The 26,972-nt window shown below is 53.3% G+C and overlaps 1 protein-coding gene across 6 annotated transcripts in view; it reads left to right on the top strand.

The window, feature by feature from the left end:
* Positions 1-495: 495 nt before the first annotated feature.
* Positions 496-26,972, top strand: part of MAST3 (microtubule associated serine/threonine kinase 3) — a 36,934-nt gene continuing 10,457 nt past the window's right edge. Inside the window, exons 1-19 of one of the 6 annotated variants that reach the window (XM_036242038.1) lie at positions 502-533; positions 5,546-5,577; positions 7,964-8,053; positions 15,448-15,536; positions 15,619-15,688; positions 15,858-15,878; positions 16,681-16,759; positions 17,203-17,363; positions 17,544-17,619; positions 17,889-18,098; positions 18,188-18,289; positions 18,547-18,679; positions 20,090-20,151; positions 20,537-20,622; positions 21,402-21,610; positions 22,211-22,349; positions 25,435-25,567; positions 25,779-25,944; positions 26,514-26,615. In XM_036242038.1, the coding sequence (XP_036097931.1) occupies positions 17,584-17,619; positions 17,889-18,098; positions 18,188-18,289; positions 18,547-18,679; positions 20,090-20,151; positions 20,537-20,622; positions 21,402-21,610; positions 22,211-22,349; positions 25,435-25,567; positions 25,779-25,944; positions 26,514-26,615 (1,378 nt within the window). In that variant the 5' untranslated portion in view covers positions 502-533; positions 5,546-5,577; positions 7,964-8,053; ... (4 more) ...; positions 17,203-17,363; positions 17,544-17,583. Of the gene's footprint in view, positions 534-5,545; positions 5,578-7,963; positions 8,054-12,902; positions 12,992-15,447; positions 15,537-15,615; positions 15,689-15,857; positions 15,879-16,680; positions 16,760-17,202; positions 17,364-17,543; positions 17,620-17,888; positions 18,099-18,187; positions 18,290-18,546; positions 18,680-20,089; positions 20,152-20,536; positions 20,623-21,401; positions 21,611-22,210; positions 22,350-25,434; positions 25,568-25,778; positions 25,945-26,513; positions 26,616-26,972 lie in introns of those variants that run through there. The other 5 variants (XM_036242040.1, XM_036242039.1, XM_036242042.1 and 2 more) reach the window with 5 other exon arrangements.

Here is a 26,972-nt window from a genome sequence, read left to right as displayed (position 1 = left end):
ATGCAAAAATGTCCTTGAGTGAGGATAAAAAAATATAAATAAATAAATAAATAAATAAATAAATAAATAAAATGTTGATGTTAGGTAGATCATACATTCTTGTATTACCTCCCCCCCCCCCCTTTGGTGTGGTGGTGGTGATTAGATCATCTATCTTAATTACTGAGTTTGAGAGGGGCCTTAAATTTTGCACGAAGGTGAGTGCTTCACTCACCTCACCCTACCAGTCTTGTTCTGTACCCCGGGGCACATAGATTAATCTCTCCTAGCCTCAATTCCCTCATCTGCAAAATGGGGATGATAATGCTCCCTTCCTTCTAGAAGGAGTCATTGAAATATGTTTACTTCTAGGCTCAGGATGGGGCAGTGCCTTCCCGGAGGGCTCCCCAGGAGGGGCGGGGTCAGGCTGCGTCAGCTGACAGGCTTGGCCAGTGGCGGGGCCTCACAGGCTTGGGCGGAGCCGGGGGCGTGCCCCCGACACAGACTAGCGGGCCATGGACGAGCCGAACCTCCTGCGGCGCCGCGGGCTCCAGGTGAGGCCCCTGCGCGGGCGGGCATCCGGCCCTGATACCTGGCTTGGGGACGAGGGGCGGGGCTTCGGTGGGCCAGGGGAAATTGAAGCAGATGGAGGGGAGTGCTCTGATCTCTCCCTCTTCCCCAACTGCTTCTCAAAGTGCTGGACTGGTGGGAAGGGGGTATGTCTCCTTTGACATATGGGGAAACTGAGGCTGCAAGCGCTAGATTGAGAGAAAGGGGTTGAGAGATTCTCTTACCCCCACCAGCTGCTCTAATAATATGAACAACAGCAGCTCTTGAGCACTCACCATATGCTCACCGCTGTATTAATCCCATTAGAGTGATACACTAATATTAATTAATGGGTATTAAAACTTACCACCGCGTCCCTGCCTCAGTTCACCCCTAAGGCAAGTCAGGGAGGTTGGGGCTGTCCAGGCGCCCATTTGTCAGATGAGGAAATTGAGTCTGGTAAAGTCACTAAGCCCAACAGGGATTTAGGTCTCCCAACAGGGATTTAATTCGGAGCCTTTAACAAGCTCTTTCAAACACAAGCCGCTGCTCATTGGCTATGTGGGAGGTGGGCAGCAGCAGGCACCCTTGCTTCTTCAGGCCTCAGTTTCCCCATGCACCATAACCCTCCCCCCCTCCCCCTTTTGACCCGGGCTGGTGTTCACAGGTTGCGCAGTAGCCTATGTTCGAACTTTTGCAGGGGCCCTGTGATCCCGGGGCAACTTCCTTGAGCTCTCTGGGAATTAAGAGATCTATCCCTTTCCCTATAGGGTTTAGACCACACCTTTTTGAAGCCATCAGATTGCAGGTGGGGAACCGGGAATTCGTCATTGACCCAACAAACATTGAGTGCCTTCTGTATGCCCGGCTCTGCAGAGGCAGCGGGATGTTTCCCACCCTCTGGTACCCTCCTCCTGGACTTCCCATCCTGGTGGGAAAGATGAAGGCCAGAGCAGCAGTGACCCTGCCGAGTGGTCAGCTGCGATGGGGAACTCTCAGGCACACCAGGAAATGGCGACTGACCAAGCGTTGCTGGTGGCCTTCGGGCAGAGGAGGCAGCAGCGAGTGGCAGGCAGGGTATTTGGGAAAATGAAAGGCTGAGGGCAGCTAGAACTAGAAAGGACGGAGGGTGGGAGACACTGAGGCTGCGAAGAAGGGAGAAGGCGGGTCTTGAACCCAGACTGCTGAGACTGCTGCAAACTAGCCGAAGGTGATGAGGTGCCGCGTACGTCGAGACGGTGGCGTTAGGGAGGGCGCGGGCACAGCTGCAGGGCAGAGACCCCCGAGAGTGTGTTGGGTGGGAGGAGAGGCCAGGCCAGAGACAGCAGTGGGCGGGGGTGGGAGGTTGGAGGGGGATGCTGGGAGTAGAGAAGGGGGTGGAGCAGGACTGGTGAGCAGTGGGGTGTTGTGAAGGGACAGGCCCCGCCCAAGCCCCAGTTAGACTCGAGCCCCGCCTGCGGCCTCTTAAAATAGAGAAACAGCCTTTGGGTAGGCGAGTGGGGGCGCTGCTAACGTCAGGAAGTGGGTGCCTGTTCCGTTGTGAGGAAGCACCTATTCCCTGTTGAGTCCCATGTTACAAAATGGGAAACCGAGGCTCAGAGAAATGTTAGCCACTGCCCAGGTGTCACAGAGAGTAGGTGATAGAATTGGGATTTAAATCCAGGCATGTCCTGCTTCCCCTCCAAACCAACCCCACACTGGCCCATGGGCCACCAGTTTACAGGTCACCAGTTCCTTTTGGCTGAGGGTAAGGGGAAGAGTGGAGACTGGTCTTTCCTGGTTTGGGTTAAGCTCAGACTTCTGTGTAGCATTTATAGGAGCCAGTTACCATGCGCTCCTATGGTAGTTATTACTACCATAACTACTTTTTTTTTTTCTTTCATCATCTCCCACTTGGCAAACAACAGAACACCAGATCCCTGCCCTGGTCAGTTTGCCTCAGCGATTAGAGCATCAGCCTGACGACCAAAGAGTCTTGGGTTCGATTCCGGTCAAGGGCACATACCTCGGTTGTAGTTCATCCCTGCTTTGGTCAGGGTCACCAAAGCCTTTCGAGAGACAAGCAATCGATGTGTCTCTCTCATGGTGATGTTTCTCTCTCTTTCTCTCTTTCCCCCTCTCTCCCTCCCTCTCCATCCGAAGATAAATGGAAAAATATCCTTGGGTGAGGATTTTTTAAAAAACACCAGACTCCCAAATAGAGCATCCAGGGGCAGAGAAAATGGCTAGAGCCTGTGTCTGGATTTTGTCTCTGTTGCTGCTGGAAGGTCCATTCTGCTTCCTTATAGCCCAGTTCCATGTATTCTCCTTCTCTAGGAAGCCCTTTGCTTGTGGGATGTGGTCCCTACTGATACCTCTCCCACTTGGCACCAGCTGAGAACTTCCCATGGGGCTTGGTGCCCACACTGCTGTCAAACCTTCACCCTACTGTTTCCCATTGGCCTGCTGGCCCAGCCTGACACCCTCTCCAGCCCCTGCTCTTCCTCTGGGTCTCCTCTAATGCCTCCAGTATGGGTATCTATGCCCTGCTCTGTCTCCGCCAGACTAGGGTTCCTCAGGGTTGAGCTGAGGCTTCTGGAGGGGAGGCAGCATGGCCAAGCCCAGCCAAGCACAGAAGATGTTGTAAATATTATTTTTAAAGGGCAATTCCAGGGGATCATGGTCCCTTCCTACTATCTTCTAGGCAGGAACCACTCCGTTCTGTGTGTAACAGCTGGCCAAGAGGGTCCCTTGGCCTGAGTGCAGGAGCAGATGATGCAGAGAGCTAAGGTTTGGAGGCGGTGTCCCCAGAGTTCTGAGAGTTCTGTGTAGGCCCAACCTTTCAGCCTTTGGAGGAGGGCGGAGGGAGAAAGAGGTACTGCCCATCTTCCCTCACCTCTTTCTGCCACTTCACATCTTTTTGTATTTTGGAATCAAATTAATATTTATGGTTAAATTGGGGGTTATTATTAACTTCACAAAATTATTGTCTTGGCTCTGATTTATAGAAGCCACCCCTGACCTTGCTCCTTGATTCCTCTCAGAACCCTGTATAACTGAGCCGTTTTCCAAATGAGGAAACTAAGGCACAAAGGGATGAAATGCTTGGCGGGGGTCACATAACCCAGATTGGGGGTAGCGAGACTGGGAATCCAGGGTTGTTGGGGGCTTTGGAAGGAAATGGCTGCATGGGGAAGGGTGTAGCTGGTACCTGTAGTTCAGATCCCAGCTTCTCCCTGTTTCTCCAATTAGTAAGAGTTGGAAGGCAGGGGGAGCTGGCATAAGATCCCATTACAATTAGAGGGGCAGAAGGAAACCCTAGTAGTGGTGGTGGTGATTCCTAAGTCTATGACCTCTTGCCCTGAATGGTAGTGAGTTCTCTGTCCCCAGAGGTATTTAAGCAGGGGGAGACCTCAAGGTGGCAAATCAGCCTCCTCTCACCTTGAACTGCTAGGTTTTCTGAGCTCTAGGTAGTGGGCAACGCAACACCCCTGGGGACCCTCCTCTTCCCCTGCCCAGAGACCCTGCCAACTTCTCCAGAGCAGTTGCCCTGTGCCAGCCTCTGGCCCCCTCCAATTGGCTGCGGGGGTGATGACGTGACTGGTTGCCACAGCGAACGCTCTGCTCTGGATGTAGGCAGCCCTCAGCCCACCCTTGGTAAAAATAGTAGTGTGTCCTGGACGCAACAGCCCAGAGCGTGTGTGCGTGTGCATGTGTGTGCGTGTGTGTTGTGGTGTCCAGAAACCAAGATTCTCCACCTTCTCTCCAACAAGAGGTGCAGGTGGGCTGCTGGCTTCCCTCCGCGCCTCAGTTTCCCGGCCTATATAAAACGGACCCTGCTCCTGAGTCGCAGTAGGCAGCTTGGGAAATGTAAAATTCATGGGGGCTCTTGCTGAGCAAAACACACAAAAACAACAATAATAAAAATAATAATGGCTGATTTACCCCGAACCCTCCTGATGTAATCTCCAAATTGCAGATGAAAGAACTTAAGCACGGGAGTACAAATCACTTGTTCAAGGTCCCTCAGCGAAGAGAGAACAGATAATAGATCTGGACCCAAGTCTGAGTGTCCCCAGATTCTAAACTGTGCTACACCACCTTTTGAGAATTTAAAAATCCTCTTGGGTGAGCCACATTTGAGGTGAACTCTGGGGTCACAATAGACCCCAAGCACAGGACTTTTTTGCCCTGCATGTGGTGTTGGGCAGGTCAGCTTGCTGAACTCTAAAAGGGTCTTAGAAATTGGGAGTCATTGCCCAGCCAGCATGGCTCAGTGGATTGAGCATTGTCCCATGCACTGAGAGGTCCTGGTTCGATTCCCAGTCAGGGCACATGCCTGGGTTTCAGGCTTCATCCCCAGTGAGGGGCATGCAAAAGGCAGCTGATCCATGTTTCTCTCTCTCATATTGGTGTTTCTACCTCACTCTCTTACTCTCTCTCTCTAAAAAAAAAAAAAAAAAATCAATAAAAACATATTTTAGAAAAAAAAGAAATAGGGAGTCATTGGTCAGTGCCCTACTCGCCATCAGTGCCCAAACCTGAATAGGTTCTGCAGAGAGTGAAGGAGTAATGGCTGTCAGATCTGAGAGGGAAAGGGTGAAGCTGACTCAGGAACCTCTCTTTCCTCAACAGATTATTTATTAATATTTAGCCACTACTAACATCTTTATACATATAACTAATTTGTTATTTTAAATAATAGAGTTATTTTTAATGCAAGTAGAGTATGAGCTGGGCAAGGAGGTAGATTTGGGAGTCTGGAAGGGATTCCAGGAGGAAGGGATGCTCGAGCTGAGACCTGAGGGATACACTGCATTTAACTAGCACCAGAGGGGAGGGAGAGTGGTCCTGGCAGAGGACACAGCTGGTGCAAAGATTCTGAGGCAGACGCAGTGTGAGGGAAAAGCAGAAAGAAGGCATAGGCTGGAGCAGGGTAAGCATGGGGCCAACTGGGGGGGGGGGGGTTGAGATGGGTGGAGGGCCAGGGATGAGAAGGGCTTGTCTCTGGAAATGACTCATTTTCATTTTCTTTCAGAAAGAGCTGAGTCTGCCTCGCCGTGGACAAGGGTGAGTTCACCTGGGGCTGGTGGGCTGGGTAGGGGCCCTGTGGTCCTGGGCACAGATATTTCAGCAGCAGTCTCCAAACTGTGAATTCATTCAATGATTACAACAAAGTTTCTCACCTTGATCCTATTGCTGGTGTTTGCCAAGTACTTCACAAGTGCCTCACTTAGCCTCACCACAGACTGGGAGGCCCAGGCTACTCTGCAAATGAGGAAACAGAGTGCAGATGGAGTTGCATCACTGGCTCAAGGGTACCCAGCTCAGAAGGGGGCAAAGTTCTCTGACATCCAGAATCCAGACTCAAGAATTACAACCTAATACCCTAAAAGCAGCTTACATGATGGGGAGCTCACTTTCTTTCAGGGATCATGGGTAGAAAATTGTATCCTTCAGGGTCACATAAGCATTCCTGTAGGTTGGCATCTTGGGATCCCCAAAGGTTCAAAGACCATGTTATTCAGTGCCTGCACTGGTTAATAGATGGGGAAACAAAAGCCCTGGAGTGGGGGATGGTTTTCCTTGTGCTGATGGTCTGGAGTTGCATGAGTACAGACACCCCCTCTTTGGGGGCTGTGTTCAACCAAGTTGGGGGTATGAATTTCTTGCCCATCAATCACTCACTCAACATACTTTTTTGAGCACCTGTGTGCCAGGCCCTGTTCCAGGAGCAAGGGACACAGGGACTAGTCATTGCTGGACCCTGCCCATGCGGCTCACATTCTCTTGGGGAGAGTGATGGTGAAGTGATGTTATGAAGGGGAGAAATGAAACAGAGACAGGGCTGAAGATATGGCGCCTCTTGGAGGAACTGACAGTTGAGCCTAAATCTGGAACTAGAAGAAGAGGCCAGTGGGGAAGTCTAAGGAAAATAGCATTTCAAGCAGAGGGAACATCATGGGCAAAGGTCCTGAGGTGTGAACCAGCTTGGCATTGGAAGAACAACCTGGAGAGGAGAGTAGCTGGGGTGAATGAGCACAGGAGAGATGGGGGAAGAAAAGAAAAAAGAGGTCCTGAGGGTTGGATGAGAGTTTGAAATCTGATGGTGGGCATGGGAACAGAGTCGCCCTCAAGCCCTGACCATCTGCTCTTTTTGGACTGAGGATAGTGCAGCATGTGGGGAGGAGCCCGAAGGCCTCAGTCTGGGTCTTGGACGTTGCCCGAATAGCAGCCTTTACCCAGGCTGGGGGTGGGGTGATGGACAGTGAATCAGTTCGAACCACGGAGGGCAAAGTCCTGCACCACGGAGCACGACCGGAACAAAGACTCTAAGGGATGTCTAGTCTGCCACCTGCGGTGTGCCGGATTGGGTCCACCCAGGGATTCAAGGGGGCCAGAGCCAGACACAGATGACCCCCCTCCTTCGGGATCTTGGCTGGGCATGAGGGAGGGTGGCATTCGGGGCGCCCTGGGTGGTCGCGTAGGGACAGCTTCGCGGAGGAAGGGCGGGTGGGGCCAAAGTCGGATCTGAGTGAGGGGCTGGACGTTCATGGCTGAGGGATCCGTGGAGCTCAGGCCAGGAGGCGTGGCCGGGGCTGAGAATGCGCGCACAGAGGCTGAGACCCGCCGCCAGGGGTCGCCAAAGCCTGGGTTGGAGGATAGGGGCGGGGCCTGCTTCGGATCCTGGGTCCCAAAGACCCCAGGCAGCTGGGAAAGCTCCGAGGCCGGGAGGGGGCGGGGCCAGGCGACGGAGCTATGATCGGGCGGGGGATGCATTGACAGCCCTTCCTTTCCTTCGGTGTAATCCGCGGGCCTGGGACAGGACAACTCCGGCGTCCCTCCCCACGAGGGGATGACACCCGCGACTCCAGCCCGCACCCCAAACGCTACTGCCGCTGGGCTGGGCCTGCGCGCAGGTGCGGGGCTCCGAGCCCCGCCCCGAGGCGGAGAGAGCCCGCCCCCCGCACCCCCTGCGGCCCAGCCCTCACGCCGCGTCTGCCTGCTGTGCTGTCCCCATATCAGCGTCTGTCGGTCCCAGTCGGATCACGCCAAGAGCAGGGTTTGGGGGCCATAGAGGGGGTGTCGGTACCCGGCCGTGTAGACGCGGCCCGGCCTCGCCATGAAGTCCCGCAGGGACAAGCTGCACATCCCGGCGCTGACCCTCGAGTGAGTGGCTGGGGAAGGGAGAAGTGGGCGGGGGGCGGGGGCAGCTGACCACCACCCTTCCCCTGCGTCTCTGTTCAAGTCGTCCATAGTCGCACTGCTGTCTCCAGGAAACTTTCCTGGGTAACCGATCTGGCCCCGCCCTCGAGGCCTGCAGAAGACCCAGAATCTCGGGCCTTGGGCCCCTTCTTCCTTCTCCTGGAGAACCGCAGCCCTGGTCAGGCGTATGGATTCCGCCACACACAGGGGCTGCTGCCAAGTTCACCGTCCCCGGCCTCTTTCTTTGCAGTCTATCTCCGAGTAGCCAGAGCCCATCCTTGCTGAGCCCCAGCAGCCCCTGCAGCCCTTGCAGCCCCTCCCTGGGACTGCACCCATGGAGGTAAGTGACAGCAAGCAGGGCAGGGCTCAGACATACCCTGGTACCCCAAAGCCTTGGAAACTTCCCAGACCCAGCTCCCTCCCCAAGGTACTGTGGGCTGCTGACCTCACCTCTCTGGACCTCAATATACCTCTACTTAAAATGGCACTGTGGCCCTGGCCGGTTTAGCTCAGCGGTTAGAGTGTGGGCCTGCGGACCAAAGAATCATGGGTTCGATTCCCATCAAGGGCACATACCTGGGTTGCGGTTCATTCCAGCCCTGGTCGAGCCCTGTGGGAGGCAACCAGTCGATGTGTATGTGTGTGTGTCTCTCTCCCCACATACACACACCTTCCACTCTATCTGAAGATAAATGGAAAAATATCCTCAGGTGAGGATTTAAAAAAAAAAAAAAAAAGAGGCACTGTGAACACACTAGGGTCCTGATGGGGAAATTCCATTTTCAGCCACAATCAGCAGGTCCCCTGTCCAACAGGTGGCCAAGGTGAGGCCAGAACTGAAGCTGTTGCCCAAGGTCCTGAGACAGGTGCTGGGTTCCCAGCCTTCAGGACCTCCCTGCTGAATCATCCTGGCTACCAGGCTGTGACCTCAAGGATCCTCCCCACACCCAGTTAAGCTGGCCAGAAAGCTCCTCCCTCTGAATGTACACACACACACACACACACACACACACACACACGGCTGAGAGTTCACCATTAGAGCCCCAATGCACTGTACTTAACTAGATAATGAGGTGTAGGCAGAAAAGAACCAGCTTGACTGAATATCAACCTTAAGTTCCCTCGACAACCCTGGAAGGGAGACACCCTTCCTGTCCCCATTTCCCAACTGAGGAAACTGAGGCTCAGAGAGGAGACACCAGTCCTCCTGGTTCAGTATGTCTGGGGGCCAAGTGGCAGGGCAGCTTGGCTGCCAGAGTCTGTCAGGGTTTGAGCCACCCTCTGTGACTGATGGGGCTCAGGGTCTTGCCCCTGTACAGGATGGAATACCAGGGTTATCATGGGCTCCTAGCACAGCTCAGGCACAAGTTCAAGGAAGAGACAGAGTGAGGGTCAGTGGTGTCTAGAATTTGATGGCCCATCAGTCCTTTGCACCTTAGTGTGAGTGAGCTACTCAGGCTCTTCCCACAGGCCTTTAATAGGGAGAAGGTAGAACAATTTGGAAAATATACTGGGTACTGAGCAATAGGCAGATACCTTCATTCAGTCAACAAGCATTTATTAGGCACCAACTGTGTGCCAGGTGCTAAGGTTATAGTTGTGAACAAAATGAACATAATACCCCACTCACAGGGCTCTTAGGAGTGGGCAATGAACAAATGAATGGACAAACGTTCAGACAGGGACCTCTTGGGGGAGGTTATGTTTGAGCTGAGTTGTGGGCAGAACTAGGGGAAGATGTACCAGGCAGAGGGAATTGCATGTGCAAAGGTCCTGGGGCAGAACTGAGATTTTTAAAGCCTCTGTGGCTGCCTTTAAGGGGAAGAAAGGTCTTCTGGGACAGAGAACAGGAATGGAGGTGGCAGAGGCAGGGAGGTGGCTAGGTCAACACCTGGGTAGGTGATGGTGGGTCTGCACCAGTCCGGGTGTCCAGTGGGAGGCAGGGACCTCTGTAGCCCTCATTTAACAAAAGAGGAAACTCAGGACCTCAGATTATGTTGTCCAGGAGCACCTAGGAGACGGTGTCAGGTCAGCACTGACTCTGAGACCTGTTGAGAGCAGCTGAGCCAATTTTGCCAGAAGGAAATGGAGGCAGAGTTTGGGGCTTTAGCTGAGATCACTGGGCTGCCTCACTCGCCACCAGGGGGCAGCAGAGTCCCATCGCCTTGGACCAGGCAAGGAAATGGGTCCTTGCCTACCCAACTCCCAGTACCCTAGAAATTAAGTCCACATTTGTCCCCTCGGTTTCCAAGGCCCCATGGGTCTGGTCCCTTCTACCCCCTTGCCTCCTCCCCATTTATTTCCTCATCACTCACGCTGCTTTAGTCAAGCAGCTTCCTGGACTGTCAGAATGTGAGCTAGTACAGTCTCAGGGCCTTTGTACTTGCTGTCCTTTCTGCCCAGAGCTTTCTTTTCTCCACTTCCTCCTTTCTTCCTTTTTCAAGACTCCATCAAGCCCACAGAAAAGGGAGCATTCCTTGAACACCCCTACTTAAGGGTGCCCAAGCCCTGGTTACATCCATTACACCCATCTATTTCTCTTTCAGACCCCATCATGGTGTGATTTCTATGTTTTCCTGTGTGACTATGGGGTTGTTTTTCCTCACCCAGAGGTCTGAGAGCAACCTTGAGGGCCAGACCTGGATCTCTCCTGGTCATCCTATACCTTCAGGGCAAGCCAGATATACACCAGGTGCTCAGTTAATGCTTGTGGCATGGACAAAAGGGAAGCAGATAGGAGGGTGTTGGTGGTGGTGGTGGTAATGGGAAGAGGAGTTAAAGAAGGTCCTGAATTGGGCCCTCATAGATAAGGGGGTGACAGAGGCTGTTCCAGGCAGGAACAGCATTGTCAGAGGAGTGTTCCCTCTGGGGTCCTGAATGCCAAAGATGAAAAGAATTTGGATTTTCTATCCAGGATGCTGGAAGCCACACAGAGTATGGAGCTGGAGGGGTGTGGACAGCTCATGGGCAGGTGGGAAGGGCTGGGGTGGTCAGACCAATGAGAGCTTAGGGTGGGTATCTATACACTCACCAGGGGCTTATCCATTTACACAATATCTAGTATAAGCAGAGAGTCAAAGCCCAGGCCACAGACAAGGTTAGGATCTGAGCCCTGGGAGAGGGATTTACCCAGAAATGTAGTTTTGCTGTAACAGCAGTGAGAAACCATGGAGGGGGTGTGAGCAGGGTAGGGACATGACTTGGTAGGCACTGGGCTGATGCCAAAGGTCAGTGGTTCAGCCAGTCTTCCACGGGAGGCCTTTGCCATGGTCACAGGCCCTCTGGATTGTCAACTGTAGCCCCCCATTCTGCAGAGGAAGAAACTGAGGCCAGATGGACATGGGAGAAAAAACTACTGGGGATGTCAGTACAGTGGGTGTTATGTGGGTCCGTAGGTGGTGCAGGGTGTGGCCACAACCTGGGATGAGGGGCAGATGCTTTCCTAACTGTGTGCAGAAGTGTGCCCAGCACACATTGGGGGAGTTTGTGGGCACAGCATGTCAACATATGGTGATATGAGACCAGGGCTTCATCCCTACTTGCATCCCCAGACCTGGGGGAACTTGAGTTCCCCCTATACCTGGAGTTTCCCAGGTGTCTGGACACATGAAGGCCATAGGTGACCTTTCCCATCTTCATTTCTACAACTGGCCCCTCAGCAAGTCCTGTCCTTTGGCCTCAAAAGAAGTCCAGAATCCATCCCCTTGTCTCCATATCCCTACCCTGATCCAGGCCTGAGTGTCCCCCTCCCAGACCCTGTCACAGTCCCTCACTAGCTTCCTGCCACCTCTATTCTTGCCCCCGACAGCTCCTGATTCCAATGGCTGGGTCTGGTGGACCTGGAGAGCATTCCTGGGGAAGCACCCAATAGGTGTCTGAACTACAAAGCAGGCCACCTGAGGGTGACACTGGACATGAAGGGACAGGATAGGGAGGCTGAGAGAGACTTGAGAAGCAACATTGGTGGCAAGAGGGATGAGCAGGTTAGGGCTACACACTAGGCAGCAGTACTCCCTTTATACCTCAGTCTCCCCTTCTCAGATATGTGGTCTGGGTTCCAGCATCAGTCCTGGGCCAGTTACCAAAGTGTCGTGTGGCCTGTGAAGGGGTTGCCCTCAGAGTGATGCTGTCGCTGACTTATTGTGGCTGTCATGAGAGGAGGAAGAATTAATTTATTACCTACTGTATTAGACATTTCTCCTTCCATAGTGAACATGATGTACTGTAGTCCAGCCCAATAACAGTCATTTTCTGTGCCTCTGATTCTTTCCATTTTCACGAGGGATTTGTGTAGATGGGGAAACAGAGGTCTGGAAGTGAGCCTGATGCTGCATTTACATATAGTTTGTGTAATCATCTTCTTAGTCCCGTTTTCCTCCCAGTCTTTACAGTTGAAAAGACTTAGGCTTGCAAAGTTAAATCAGACATCTGATTCCTGACTAGCTAGGCTGATGGTCTTTTCTGTCATACAGACAGGCAGAGCATGTCAGATGCCCTGACTCAATTTGCTAAACACTCCCTCTGTGCCAGTCCAGTATTGGGAGATGCTGGAACCCCAAGGAGCCTAAGCCTGGGGAAGACCAAGGCCAACAGACACCAGAGAAGTCTTCCTGGAGGAGGGGACGCTGGATTTGGCCAGGCAGGAAGGAGTGGAGCCAGAGTGGGCGTGGTAGCATGAGCCCGGCCAGGCCTCTGGATGGTCCTTGAGTGTCGCACTGAGCAGAAGGAGTTAGCGCCGCTGGAGAGAGGGAAAGGGCGGCCGAGATCAGATTTACATTTTAAGGGAAAGGACCCATGTTCCAAGGCCCAACCTCCAAGTACCGCCAGCGCTCGCCCCCGCCGCTCTCATCCTGGCAACGGCCGGACCTTCCTTGCGCGGCCAGGCAACGCCCCGCCCCTCTACCCGCGGCCCTCGCAACACCCCACCCACTCGGCAACACGCGGGGCTGCCGGCTTAGCTTCCGCCTCGCTCACCCCGCCCCTGACAGGCCCCGCTGGGCGGGGTTCCCGGGCGCGCTCTTCCTCCTCGCCACCCCACCCCACCCCAGCCCCGCGGCGTCCCCCCCCCCCCACCTCCGCCCAGCGCTACCGGGCTCCTGGAGCCGATCCCATCGCGGAGGTTCGCCCCCGGCCGCCGCCGGCTGCGACCACGCGCCTCTGCGGCCTCGGGCACAAAGAGAAAAAGCAGCATGTCCGACCCCAGCTACTGGACCGCGGTGGCGGCTCCTGGCCACCGGAGCCGCCTGGCCAAGGGCGCATTGCTGCAGCGCTCCAAGAGGTAGGGAGCAAGCGCGGGTAAAGGCGCGGCAGCCGGCGGAATAGACACGAGTTCCCAGGAGTGTGTCTTCGCAGCGTGGCGAGGGCCACTGTGCGCGAGGGTAGGGGGACGGAGGAGGACGCTGTAGGATCGAGGCATCCGCTGGCGTCCCAGACACCCTCCTTCCGTCCCTCCTTACCCTCACTGGGCTGTCTGTACATCGGGTGTGCAACTGGGGTAGTCTTGAGACATCAGTGAGTTGAGACAGAGGTGGGATTCGAACCCAGGGCTCTAGGCCTGGACCGACCTGGGGATGTGCTTCTTGGCAAAACTGACGCAGATCTATCCCTGGGGCCCCAGCTGGAAATGCTGATTCACAAACAAATGTTTACTGAGTGAGTCTAGCATGCATGTGGAGTATCAGGAGCGCTGGTTGCTGGGTTTAACTCGAAGCAAAGCCAGGCATCGCTTGGAGCCTCAGTTTCCCTTTCTGAAAAGTAGACTTACGCGAAGGCTGTGGGCTCTACTGGACCTGGATTCAAATGCCAGCTCAGCCAGTGCCAGGCTGTGTGACCTCAGGCAGTTCCTGTATCTCCCTCTGCTTGAGTGTCTCATCCATGCTGGGATGGGGCATTCCCAAAGGGGAGCACAGACAGAGGCTGGGTGATGGAACCTAGAATGCCAAGTCCAGGAGCTCTTCACCCAGACGCTGGGGAGCCATAGAGGGCTTATGGGCACCTCAGGGACTAGGTACAGGAAACTGGCTTCAGGCCCCTGTTTTCTGCCATATTCTCATTTTCTGTTGAATCACATGGGTGGTGATTGACCACTAGGCTGCTTCTCAGGGTCCTGGGCCTCCTCCAGGGAAGGCTGAGCAAATAGCACTCAGTAGATTCTCAGAAAGTGAACAGATGGTGCCTACTTCCCCTTTGACACCTCCAACTAGGCTGTTTTCAAGAAGGCCCCACCTGAGAGTAAGAGGTAGGCCTCCAAGTGTTTTTCCCAAATGCTGTTGGAAGTGACAAATGACGGGAGTGGAGGTAGGGGTAAGGAACCAGTTGAGGGGCAGGGAGAGGATGTGGGACTGGTGCACGTGGTGGGGGGGGGGGGAGCAGGAAGTTTTGCAGGAACCTGTGGGTTTCACTATTGCTTCTGTACCTCAGACTAGAGGACAATCCTTGTTGCTGTTGACATCTGTGGCTTCAGTTTCCCTGGCTGGGGAATGGGTGCATCTGATCTCTCACCTCCTGGTTTGTTGGGATTGATAAATGATGACTTAATTCCCTGGGTAGGCATGGCCTGCACTCTGACAACACACCAGGCCCCGAAAGTCTTGTCAGGAGAAAGACGACAGTACTACATGTACCCACCACCATTTACCCAGCATTGGCCCAAAGCTGAGCTCTGTGTATTGGTTTTATCAAATCTTCACAGCACCTTGCAAGATATACAGATGGGGAAACTAAGGTTCAGAGGAACAGCTGTGGTCAGGCTGGATCCAAACACCACCCACACCTGTCTTGTTGCCTGGATTGGTGACTGATCATGCTTTCCCACACCTTGGCCTGTACTGTGCCTTCTGCCTGGGACACTATTCCTGGCCCTGTGAAGCTGGAGGTTTAATCTCCCTCCCTGTGCAATGCTGTGGCTGAGTTGCGTTGGCAGCTGGGGTGTGTGGGCTGATGCATTTGCCGAGCAAGTAGCGCTGTTGCTGGGCAACTGCTCTGGGGGAGTGTGGGGGGGGGCACAGGCGACAGTGTTGTACCCAACTTTCCTCTGTCAGGGTGGGCACTGGGGCCAGGGCATAGGTGGGCTCCGCCTGAGCAGGGGGCTGGTGACCTGAAGAAGCTGGAACAGAGGGAAGAAAGGAAATATGTGGGCAATAGTTTGGTAGAACAGGAGACAGGGCCCAACTGAGCAAGATCCTGGCTTTAGGGTTTTTAAGGGTTAGACTGGCATTTGGGGGGCAACTTGGGGAGGAGTATTGCCAAGAGATTGGGGCAGTGGCCCTGGGAAAGGGTGCATGGAATGGGGTGGGGGCCTAACTTAACCTACCTGTGGGCTCCAGGGTCCCCTCCATCCTCTGCCTTATTTCCCGAGCTCCCGGCAGTGGCCATGGCAGGGGAAAGGTGTGGGGGTGGGAGTATGAACCACAAAGCCTGAGAAAGCAGGCCAGGTACTCCAGGCTGTGCGCAATGACCACCAGGAGGCCAGAAGTGCTCCATGTCATCACTGATAATAACAGTGATAGCAGTTAATAATAGTAATATTTGTCAAATATGATTCCCACTGGGCCTCCAAGTCTGGACTAAGTAAGGGCCATGGGGGAGTCCACCTAGGGGCATAGTGGAAGTGGGCATGCCCAGTTTCCTATCCTGCTCCAAGCCAGCTGCATGTGTGCTCCGGCCAGGGCAGGTGGTCCTGTGATCCCAGAGGCCTGGGCCAACACCTAACCCTGTCTCCACCTACCTCTACAGCTGCCGAAGTGGGAACCGTAAGAGCCTCGTGGTAGGAACACCCTCACCAACCCTTTCCCGGCCCCTGTCACCACTGTCAGTCCCAACCGGTGAGCATGGGAGCAAGTGGGTGGTTGCTGTGTCCTCTCTCTGCCCCTGATGACTCAGTTTCCCTGGCCTCCTGCTCAGCAGGCAACAGCCCCTTGGATAGTCCCCGGAACTTTTCAGCCGCGTCAGCTGTCAGCTTCCCCTTTGCCCGGAGGTGAGTGATCCCTGGCTTTGGGGGATGGTGACTTCATGACTGGTGAGGGGACAGGCAGGGTGTGTATGCTTAATGGACCTGCCTCCTCACTGGCCTTTTCCCCTCCCCTGGCCCCTGCCCTGCGTTGGTCCTTTCCTCTGGTTTCTGTCACTGCCTCGGTCTTCTACAGCCACATCTCTCGAACAGACAGGTAATTTCAGCAAGCCCTGAGGAGGGAAGAGGGGGTACCACCAGGTCTAAGAATCATTAATTCACTGAAAGTAATTCATTCACTTAACAGGAGTTTAACAAGAGTTGATATAGGACCTGTTGTGTGCCAGGCATTTATTTTATTTTAATTTTTTATTTATTGATTGATTTTAGGGGGAGAGAGAAAAACATCGATTTGTTGTCCCACTTATTTATGCATTCATTGGTTGCTTCTTGTATGTGCCCCCTGACTGGGGATCAAACCTACAACCTTGGCATATCGAGACGACACTCTAACAAACTGAGCTACCCAGCCAGAGCATGTTTGTCAGGCATCTAAATGTCACTTACTCATTCAACATTTATTTATTTATTTTTTTGCTATGTCCCCCTAGTGGGAACTGAACCCAGGACTCTCTGGTCCACAGGCTGACCCTCCAACCACTGAGCCAAACTGGCCAGGGCTCATTCAACATTTATTGAGTGCCTACAGGGAGGCTGGACTCTGGTGCTTGGGGAGTACCTAGTCTGGTGGAAGCAGCCAGTATGTACCCCAGCAGGTGCAACTAAGAGAGGTGGCAGCTTTGATGGGGGTGGGGCACACTGGCGGCTGGATTCAGGGAGGACTTCCAGAGGAGGTGTCTGAAGGACTAGGAAGAAACACATAGTGGACTTGCCCATCCTAAATCGCTGTCCTCGGCCTCCAACAAGGCCAGAATCTGGCAGCCACAGTGTTCACCCTTGGTCCCCACAAACCACAGGGGCCCTGCCTTTATTCTGATTCTTCTGGTTCTCCTCTCCAGGGCTGATGGCAGAAGATGGTCCCTCGCATCCCTCCCGTCTTCTGGCTATGGAACCAACACACCCAGTTCCACTGTCTCGGTACCTGCAGTCCCACTTTAGCGGGCAGACTGGCGGGTGCAAGGTTGGAGGGGGATATCTCTTTGGTTTTTTCAAGGGGTCAGATAGTTGTACAGCCAGAAAACTCCTGGCTGCTGCCTCTGTGCTGCATTCTGGGCAATGTGGAGGTCTCTGAGAGGATCAAGCCTTAGTCCCAGAAGCTCCCAGTCTAGAGTACACAGATATCCCTAGCCTGTGGGGTCAGGGCCTGGCCAGAGGGGATTTTAGTCTGCCAAAGGAATAGGCAGAGAGGGCTTCCTGGAGAAGGGGGCATCAGGGCTTGGATACTGAGGGATGCATAGGAGCCAGGCAGGCAAGTATTACCATCTGAAGACCAGCTGGCAGCCTGGGCCTTGAGGGTGGTGCTGGGGTCTTGACTGTAGTGCTGACCATCAACCTGTGGCTCTGATACACCTTCCTGCCAGTCGAGCTCATCCTCTCGGGAGCGTCTCCACCAGCTTCCTTTCCAACCGACGCCAGACGAACTGTGTTTCCTGTCCAAGCATTTCCGCAGCTCAGAGAGTGTGGCTGACGAGGAGGGTGGCTACCGCTCACCCCGCCTTCGACCCCGCTCCCGCAGCCTCAGGTGGGCCTTGACCTCTGGTCCCTGCTCTGGCAACTCCTGGGGCTGGCTTTTGGACCTCATCATGGCTCCTCCTCCCCTTTTGGCCCTGACCCCTCCCAAGCCTGGCTCAGCCCCCTTCCACTGGGCTGGGTCTCAGGTCCTCTGTGACAAGCTGATCATCACCCCCACCCCCACCTTCAGCCCTGGACGCACAACAGGAACCTTTGACAATGAGATCGTCATGATGAATCACGTGTACCGGGAGAGGTTTCCGAAGGTAGGCAGCGCCATATGGCTTGACCAGCCCCAATACCCCTCCACATTGTTGTGCCTCTGTGACAAACAGGCACTATCTGTTGTCCTGGCTGTGTCCCCTCATCTGTCCATTTCTATTTTTCCCTCTCAGTCTCAAATGTTCCCCCAGTCCTTCGACCTCATTGGTTTCATTGTCACCTCTCTCTCTGCCTGCTGTCTCTCCTGCCCCCGTTTGCATGTGTTGCTCCCCAGTTCCATCCAATGACCAGGTCACCCATCTCCCCCACCCAGGCCACAGCCCAGATGGAGGGCCGTCTGCGGGAGTTCCTCACTGCCTTCACTCCTGGTGCCCGGCTGGCTCTGGCTGATGGCGTCCTGGGCTTCATCCACCACCAGATTGTTGAACTGGCCCGCGATTGCCTGGCCAAGTCTGGAGAGGCACTTGTCACCTCCCGCTACTTCCTGGAGATGCAAGAGAAGCTTGAGAGGCTGCTACAGGATGTGTGTAGGGTGGTTGGGACTGGGGGTCCCTGGGTGGGGCAGAACAGAGACAAGTGCCTCTGAGTGATATCCTGCCCACCTGCCTCCAGGCCCACGAGCGCTCGGACAGTGAGGAGGTCGGCTTCGTTGTCCAGCTGGTCCGGAAACTGCTGATCATCATCTCACGGCCAGCAAGGCTCCTTGAGTGCCTCGTGAGTCTCCTCACACAGCCAGAGGCAGAGACCTAACAGAGCGGAGACCAGGTCCCCAAGATACAAGACACAGTTCCCATTGTGTAGGGCTTGGAGAGGCTACCGGGCTGAGGTGGGCTTCCTGTAGGATGGGACAGGAGCTAAGACCCCAGGGACAAATTGGAACCACTGGTCAATGCTCCAAGCAGAGGGCACAGTATTTGCAAAGGCCTAGAGATGAGACCAAGCCTTGGCTGACCAGTCCTCTGCATCCCCAGGAGTTTGACCCTGAAGAATTCTACCACCTGCTGGAGGCTGCTGAGGGCCAGGCTCGAGAGGGCCAGGGCATCAAGACAGACCTGCCGCAGTACATCATTGGGCAGCTGGGCCTGGCTAAGGACCCCCTTGAGGGTGAGCTGGAGTGGGGCAGGGTGGGAAAAGACTGAGAAGAGGCTGGAGTATAGTCATATTATCCTGTCTCTCTGTTTCCTGCCTTTGGTCACCTGTGGGACCCACTATGGGGAAAGTGCTGAGATTCCAGGGACAGGCGGCTGCATGTTTGATCCCAGGACCTGCCCGGGCATTGGGGCCTCAGTGTCCTCAAATGCCAAATTGAAATGGGCCAAGGCACCAGGGGACCACCACTACTGGCAATGACATTCACATCGTCCTGCAAATTCACAAAGCCTTTTCGCAGTTTCATCGGACTGTGACCCTAGAGATGAACTCAGAGTCAGATGAGTCCTCCTGCAGGCAGGAACCCCCCAAACAGCCAGGATAAGGAGCCACAATATGGCACAAGGGGTGCATGGAGCTTGGACCAGCCCGATCCAGGGGGCTCAGGGAAGGCTCTGGGAAGAGGTGGTGTTCAAGTTGAGGATAGAGAGGTGACCAGATTCAGATCTGGGGGAGAAAAAGGGGGAGCCAGGTGGGGGAACTACAAAAGTCCTGAATTGGGACTATGCCTGGCAGAAGAGCAGCAAAGAGTGGATACAGCTGAGGAAACGAAAGCTGGCGGGGGGGGGGGGGGGGGGGGCAGGGCCTGGCTACAATGGCCAGTGTCCACCTAGAGTCATTGCTGTGTTAGCCCTGGGACCAGTCTGTCATTGTCCCCATTTAAAGATGGAAAGACTAAGGCTCCAGGCAAATGAGGTTGAGCAGGGGATCAAATGCAGGTGTGCCCAAGGCTAGACCACTGGTGGACCGGCCTTGTGGCCAAAGCTGTCCTGTCTGTCCAGTAAAAATAATGCAGGTAGCACTAGGGATGGGCCTGCTGTCAGAGGGTGCAGGAAGTGGTGAGGCAGGTGGCAGCTGAGGCTTTGGGGTCAGATCACCTACCCAGTGCCCTGGGGTCCCACTGAGAGTGGAAGGGGCTGCATTTGAACCCGGGCCTCCACCACCCCTTCCTAGCCTAACTCTGGGACTGTGAGACATTCTTCATTGCCACTGTCACAGCACACAGCTCATGGACCACTTCTGCGAAGCCTTGGGGCTTGCTATAAGGGGGGTCCCCCTGGGCCATGCCCTGAGCTAGGAGGTTGTTAGGAACCAGTGTCACAACTTGTGTTCACTGGCCCAAGGCTTGGAGCCAGGGTTTGATAAAAACTGAGCAGTCAGAGCCTGGGCTGCCTGCTAGTCCTAGATGGTTTCTCAGTTGTTTAGTCCAGACTCCTGGTTTTGGCTAAGACTTGGACACAGTAGGGGCTCATCGGCTGTATCATGGGAACTGTTCAGCCCCAGATGAGCCCTGGAGGCCTCAGGAAATCTGGGTGAAAGGCAAGATTTGGAGGCCCCATTGAAGGCTCCTTTTTTGTCTTGCAGAGATGGTGCCTCTGAGTCACCTCAATGACAGAGGACAGCCCCCAGCACCTGAATCCCTGGAGGTGAGGCACAGAGCTTTGGGGCCCCACACTTGTCTTGTTCTTTTTAGGGCAGACAGGTAGCCATGGGAGGGGCTGGGTTTGCAGAAGTTTTACATGACTTGTACTTAATAAAAGGCTGTGGCTATCGGGGAAGGGTGGGGAAAACTTAGATTCCTGTGCTGTGTAGGTTGGGCAGGGCTGGAGGGGGCACTGGAAAGGTTTTGAAGGATGTATCGGAGTTTTCTGAGTGGGGGGCTCCACTTGAGCAAAAGCTCAGAAACTTGTACACTGAATTGGAGAAGTTTAGATGGAAGAGAAAGTAGCATCAGGCACCAGGACTTGGGGACTGGAGGAGCCAAACCCACTCCTCAGGGGGTCAGGACCCTGAGCCTTTCTTGGCCCCCAGAGCCGTGTCCTGGTTGGCCCATCACGGAGGAAGCCATGTGAAAGCGACTTCGAGACGATCAAGCTCATTAGCAATGGAGCCTATGGGTGAGTCCTCAAGTCCCCCATAGACTTATTTCTCAGATGCCTATGGGAATGGCTGAGGCCCAGCGGCCCCTGAGCATACAGACAGGGAAACTGAAGCCTGCAGAGGGATGTGCAAATGCAACACAGCCAGGCACAGCCTTGGACAGATTCATCCATGATCCAGGTATAGGGTGTTCTGGTCAGGAAAAAAGATGACCACATGGTGGCAGTAGCATGCAGTGAGCATTATTTGACAGATTTGCAGAGGACTGGGAGTGGGGAGTCCCTGACAGCATGAGACCATCGGAGCAAGATGGGAGATGGGGCCAGTGGCATGACAGGGAGTCTTTGGGCCAGAGAGCCCCAAAGGGCAATAACAGCATGTGTGGGTTTCTTATAGCCCCAGGGTTTGTCTGGTGGGGAGCTGTGGGGTACAGTTTCGTTAGGTATATAAAGCCAGCAGGTGCTAAACGGCTGAAAGTCTGCTTATTTGGACTCTATTTAAATCAGTTTGAGTTTGGTGCAGCATTTGAGTTAGTGGTTCTAAGCCTGCTGTGAATAAATAAATACTCTAAGGGCCAGTACACCAGGGCCATGTCTGGTTCATTTATAGGACATCAAGGAGGGCAGCTTAAAGCCATGGTGGCTACTTTGGGAGAGGGGCCAGGTATGGAGAACGGTGTCCCAGATGGAGAACAACACAGGCCAAGGCCCTGCAGATTGGGTACGGGGCCCAGTTGGTTTCCTGTGCCTGCCAGGGCCTTGAGCTCAGGCCTCAGCGAGCCCGGCCCTTTTCCCAGGGCCGTCTACCTGGTGCGGCACCGGGACACTCGCCAGCGCTTCGCCATCAAGAAGATCAACAAGCAGAACCTGATCCTCCGTAACCAGATCCAGCAGGTCTTCGTGGAGCGTGACATCCTCACCTTTGCCGAGAACCCCTTTGTGGTCAGCATGTTCTGCTCCTTTGAGACCCGGCGCCACCTCTGCATGGTCATGGAGTATGTGGAAGGTGCGGTCCCTGGGTCTGCGTGCCTCCGGCGACAGAGGGCTTACCCTCTACCGAGAGAAAGCCCCTTCTTGGGCCAGATTAGGATCTGCTCTGTCCTCTGTGGGGTCCCAGCCTGCCTTGGAAGTCCTCAGTCTAGGATGGTGGGTCGGGGCTTGGGGGCCCCAAAGAAGAGTGTGAGGGCTGAACTAGAGGTGAGGGGAAAGATGTACATCCTTAATAGGGGAGACTGGTGAACAGAGGCCTGGAGGCTGGAAGAACAGGGGAGAGGTCAGGGTGAGAAGATGCAGCTTCAAGTTTGCAGTTTGAGATAGAGCAGGGCCTTCTGGTAAGTGCATGAGCGGGCATTTACCAAGGTGCTACCAGGCAAGGAGAGAGAGGATGCACTTTGGAGGCACTAGCTGTGTACAGGGAAGGAACTGTACACTTAACAGAGCTGCTCCCCTATTGGGGAAGAGTCAGGAGGCAGGGTCTGTCATCCCCAAACCCCTGCCCGGTTCCCCGCCCCAAATGAGGACCCATTGGGGACCTTTTGCACCAGGTGGGTAGGGTACTGAGTCATTGGGCAGGGCCTACACCTCTGAGCTCATCTGCCCTTTGCAGGCGGGGACTGTGCCACTCTCCTGAAGAACATGGGTCCACTGCCTGTGGACATGGCCCGAATGTACTTCGCAGAGACAGTGCTGGCGCTTGAATACCTGCACAACTACGGCATTGTGCACAGGGACCTCAAGCCTGACAAGTGAGCAGCAGGGGCCTCGGGGAAGTCCGGGAGGGTTGGGGCAGGGTTTGGAGGCATGCAGTGGGTGGGACCCAGAGAGGCACAGAGATGGGCATCAGTGGCAACTGGGGCTGCTCAGGAGCCCCACCTATCTGGATTCTGTTGGCATCATGGGTCCCCTACTGGCAGGAAGGCAGGGAATTTGCCCATGTTGAGTACCTGGTGTGTACAGAGAACAGTTACTTAATAGGCACTTGCTGTATTCAGGGAAAGGACTGTGCAGTCAGGAGGTGGTGCCAGGCAAGGCGAGGGAATGTGCACTAGGGATGGATAAACTGTACATGGGAAGGGATCATGCACTCAGAGCTATTGCCGCATAAAGTGAGAGAACATGCACTTATGAGGCACCAGCTATATATGGGGAAAAGGAACATGCACGTTGCAAGACCTTATATGTGAAGAGGGACTGTGCATGTCTTGAGCACCTGTTATGTTTTAGTGCAGAAAAGAAAGGAAGAGACCATGTTTATTGAGTCTTGGTATGTTTATTTTATTCTAGATCTAGTAAGCACCTACTGTGTGCCAGGTTCTCTATGGGTAATTAGGAGACATGAGCATGAATAATCCTTCATGCTTTGTAACCCCTATATAATTGTCAAAGCACTCTCCCCTGCATTAATTGAGCACCCGCTGTGGACAAAGGAAAGGGCCACCCATATGTTGAGTGCCCTCTGGAACCATGTTTCTTTTCTTTTTTTTTTTTTAATCCTTACCCAAGGATATATTTTCATTTCTCTTCAGATAGAGTTGGAGTGGGAGGAGCGGGGGAGAGAAACATCAATTGGTTGCCTCCCTCAGGGCTGGGAACTGAACCACAACTGAGGTACGTGCCCTTGACCAGAATCAAACCCGTGACTCTTTGGTCCGTGGGCTGTCGCTCTAACTACTGAGCCAAACTGGCCAGGGCAAGAACCATGTTTCTTAGGTACTTGCTATGTGGAGGTGTGAAGATAAGTGGTAAGAGCCTTGCATGTTTTCAGGGCATCTTGTAGTTTTCAAGAGGATTAGAAAACAAAGCAAATGTGTATTTGGCACCTGCTGTATACCTGGGCCTATTCTCAATGCCCTAAGGAAGCTCTGTGCCCAATAGGCCTCTTTAGAATCATCCTGGGCTGAGGTGGGGTCTTCCGAGTGTCTCAGGTCAGACCCCAACGAAGGGCCTGCTCCTCTCAGGACCCTCATCTGCAAGATGGCATTAGAAGGTACCCAACCTTGAAGGGAGGGATAAGTGTACACAGTAGGTACTTGAGATAAATATTATTTTGTTTTCACTTTGGAAAATTTCAAAAACACCTCAAAATCAAGAGGAGGTGTATTAGTTCCTTAGGGATACCATAACAAAATACCACAGACTGGTCAGCTTAAACAACAGAAATTTATTCTCACAGTCTGGAGGCCGGAAATCCAAGATTAAGTTGTCAGCAGGGCCAAACCCTCTCTGAAGGCACCAGGGAGGGATCTGTTCCAGGGCTTTTTCTCAGCTTCTGGTAGTTCCTTGGTTTGTGGCAGCATCACTTCAGTGTTCACATGGCATCCTCTCTCTCTGCATGCCTGTGTCCAAATTGTCCAAGGACACCACTGTGTCCAAGGACACCACCTATATTGAATTACAGGCCACCCTGCTCCAATTTGACCTTTTCTTGAGTAATCACATGTCCAATGACTCTATGTTCAAGTAAGGTCACATTTGTAGTTACTGGAGGTTAGGATTTCAATACGTGCATTTTGGAGGGACACAGTTCAGCTCATAACAGAAGGGTATAGTGCCCCACTCCCATACACAGACTCCATAGCTACCAACACTTGGCCAATCCTTTCCTTTCTCTCCGCTGGATGATTTGAAGGAAATCCCAGGCATTGTATCATTTCATTTATAAGAAGGGAAAAATTTTAAAATAGCAGATATAGTCTGTGTTCAAGAAATGAACGTTTTTTTTAGAATCTGTGCCTGTAGGAACTCAGGAAACATTAGTAGTCTTAGCATAGCCTTGATGTTGGACAGATGGCTGCACCTGATGACTACACCAAAGTGTTTTTCCTACAGCTGCTGCACACAGTGGTTGTTTTTTATTTTTAAAAAACAGTGAATGCACACAATAGGTACACAGAATTATTTCTTTACAGAGTTGAGGTATACAATAGGTGCCAAATAGATGGCTCATCCAACAACTTGGATATATACAGTGAGTTCTCCAGAAATTTGTTTTTAAGCAGCAGAGGTATTTAGGAGTTGTGTGAAAATGTAACTTCATAAAGATGGAGCATGTGATTCCATCACTTAGCAAATAAGTTATATATTTAAGCAAGAAAACAAACAGCAGGATACATGGTAGATGTGAAGGTTTTTTGTTTTGTTTTTTAATCCTCACCCAAGGATATGTTTTATTGGCTTTTTGTTTTTAGAGAGAAACATCGATTGGTTGCCTCCCATATGCGCCCTGACTGGGGATCAAACCCACAACCTAGGTATGTGCCCTGACTGGAAATCAAACCTGAAACCTTTTGGTGTACAGGACGATGCTCCAACCAACTGAGCCACCCGGCCAGGGCTAGATGTGCAAGTTTTAAAAAATGGTTCCACTCATGAGGTGCACAGACATATTTCTGTGTATACCAGGTGCTCAAGATATGTTCATTTTCAACATGACATGTAAACAATAGGTGCTTGCAGAGTTTTTAATTTGTTACAATAATGGATATGTGTACAAAAATACACTGTAGATTCTCCCAGCAGGTGTTTAGGAGATGGTTTACACAACTGGGACATGCTGTGATTCTCAGGAAATTTAGTTTTGCGCAGTGAAGTATATAGTAGGTGCTCAATAGCAACACCAAATGTACCTAGTAGATGCACAGAGATGTTTGCCAAATTTATAATTTTGCCCGAGACCTGTTGGTTCTCGTGATAACGTGGCTGTGCACCAGCAGGATTTTTCAGTCCCCTGGGGGGCTCTGGCTTACCCTGGGTGGAGCCAAGTTCAAGGGCAGCAGGAGCTGCCAGGTGCCTGGGCCCCCAGCCCTGAGCATGCCACCTGCCCACCCGCAGCCTGCTTATCACCTCGCTCGGCCACATCAAGCTGACTGACTTTGGCCTGTCCAAGATCGGGCTCATGAGCATGGCCACCAACCTCTACGAGGGCCACATTGAGAAGGACACCAGGGAGTTCATGGACAAGCAGGTGGGCGGGAAGGCACCCCTGAGTGTTGGGCCCCCTCCATCTGGAGCCAGACCCTGGGACATGGTGACACTTGGCAGCAAAAAAGAAAATAAACTGCCCCCTGTAATTCTACCCACCCCTTATTCCCAGCCTGACCCCATCCTCCCGGTGTCCTCTGGAGTTTCTCCTGGGCTGGAGACCATCCTCAGTTTCCCCATTCTGCCTGTCCCAGGTGTGTGGGACACCCGAGTACATCGCACCGGAAGTGATCTTCCGCCAGGGCTACGGCAAGCCGGTGGACTGGTGGGCCATGGGTGTCGTCCTCTACGAATTCCTGGTGGGCTGTGTGCCTTTCTTTGGAGATACCCCTGAGGAACTCTTTGGCCAGGTGGTCAGTGGTGCGTTCCCCACTCCCTGGGGCCACAGGTTTGAGTCTCTGCTGCACTGGGGCTTGGGGCAGTAGTTTCCCCATCTGTGCAAGAGAGGGGAGCAGCCCCATGTGTGGACCATGCACCTGTGGTATGCCTGGCCCCAGCTGGGCGCTGGGGACACAACTGAGGACAATATGGACAGCCCCTCTGGTGTTCACTGTCTGGTAGGCAAGACGGACAGTAAGTGAGATAAATAAGCAAATTATGGAGCCCAAGCAAATTATTAGATGCCCAAAATGCCAAGAAGGAACAGCAGAAAGGAGAGTAGGCAGAGTACTGGGGATGCTGCATTATAGAGAGCTGTGGAGGCCTCAGAGAAAACCTGTGAACAAAGACCTGAAGGTGTGAGAGGGAGCTGTGGACGTAGAAGAGGGCAAGGTGCTGTGGGCAGAGGGCACAGCCAGAGAAAAGCTATGTTGTGGGACTGAGCCTGGTGTGTTGAAGGAGCAGAGATAACTAATGGCTTGGAGTGCAGTGAGTGAGGGGAGATGCTAGGCAGGACTATCCCAACCCCTCACTCCCTTCCCTCATTTTAGATGAGATCATGTGGCCAGAAGGGGAGGAGGCTCTTCCGGCTGACGCCCAGGACCTTATTACCAGGCTTCTTCGGCAGAGCCCACTGGACCGTCTTGGTACTGGTATGTATGGGGGCTGGGGTAAATAAGAACTCTACTTGAGCCCTGGCCAGTTTGGCTCAGAGGTTGGAGTGTTGGCCTGCACACCAAAGGGTTGTGGGTTCAATTCCCAGTCAAGGACACGTATCTAGGTTGCAGGTTCAATCCCTGGCCCCAGTTGGGGTCATGTAAGAGGCATCCAATCAATGAGTCTCTCTCACATCAGTGCTTCTCTCTCTCTCTCTCTCTCTCTCTCTCTCTCTCTCTCTCTCTCTCTCTCTCTTCCTCCCTTCCATTCTATCTAAAAATCAGTGGAAAAATATCCTCAGGTGTGAATTACCAAAAATAAAAATAAAATGAGTCCATTGCACTATATGACAA

The sequence above is a fragment of the Molossus molossus genome, unplaced genomic scaffold (genome assembly GCF_014108415.1).
Source record: "Molossus molossus isolate mMolMol1 unplaced genomic scaffold, mMolMol1.p scaffold_m16_p_4, whole genome shotgun sequence".
Taxonomy (NCBI): domain Eukaryota; kingdom Metazoa; phylum Chordata; class Mammalia; order Chiroptera; family Molossidae; genus Molossus; species Molossus molossus.
The sequence above is the reverse complement of the archived record's forward strand: the minus strand, read 5'-3'. Positions and strand labels throughout refer to the sequence as shown.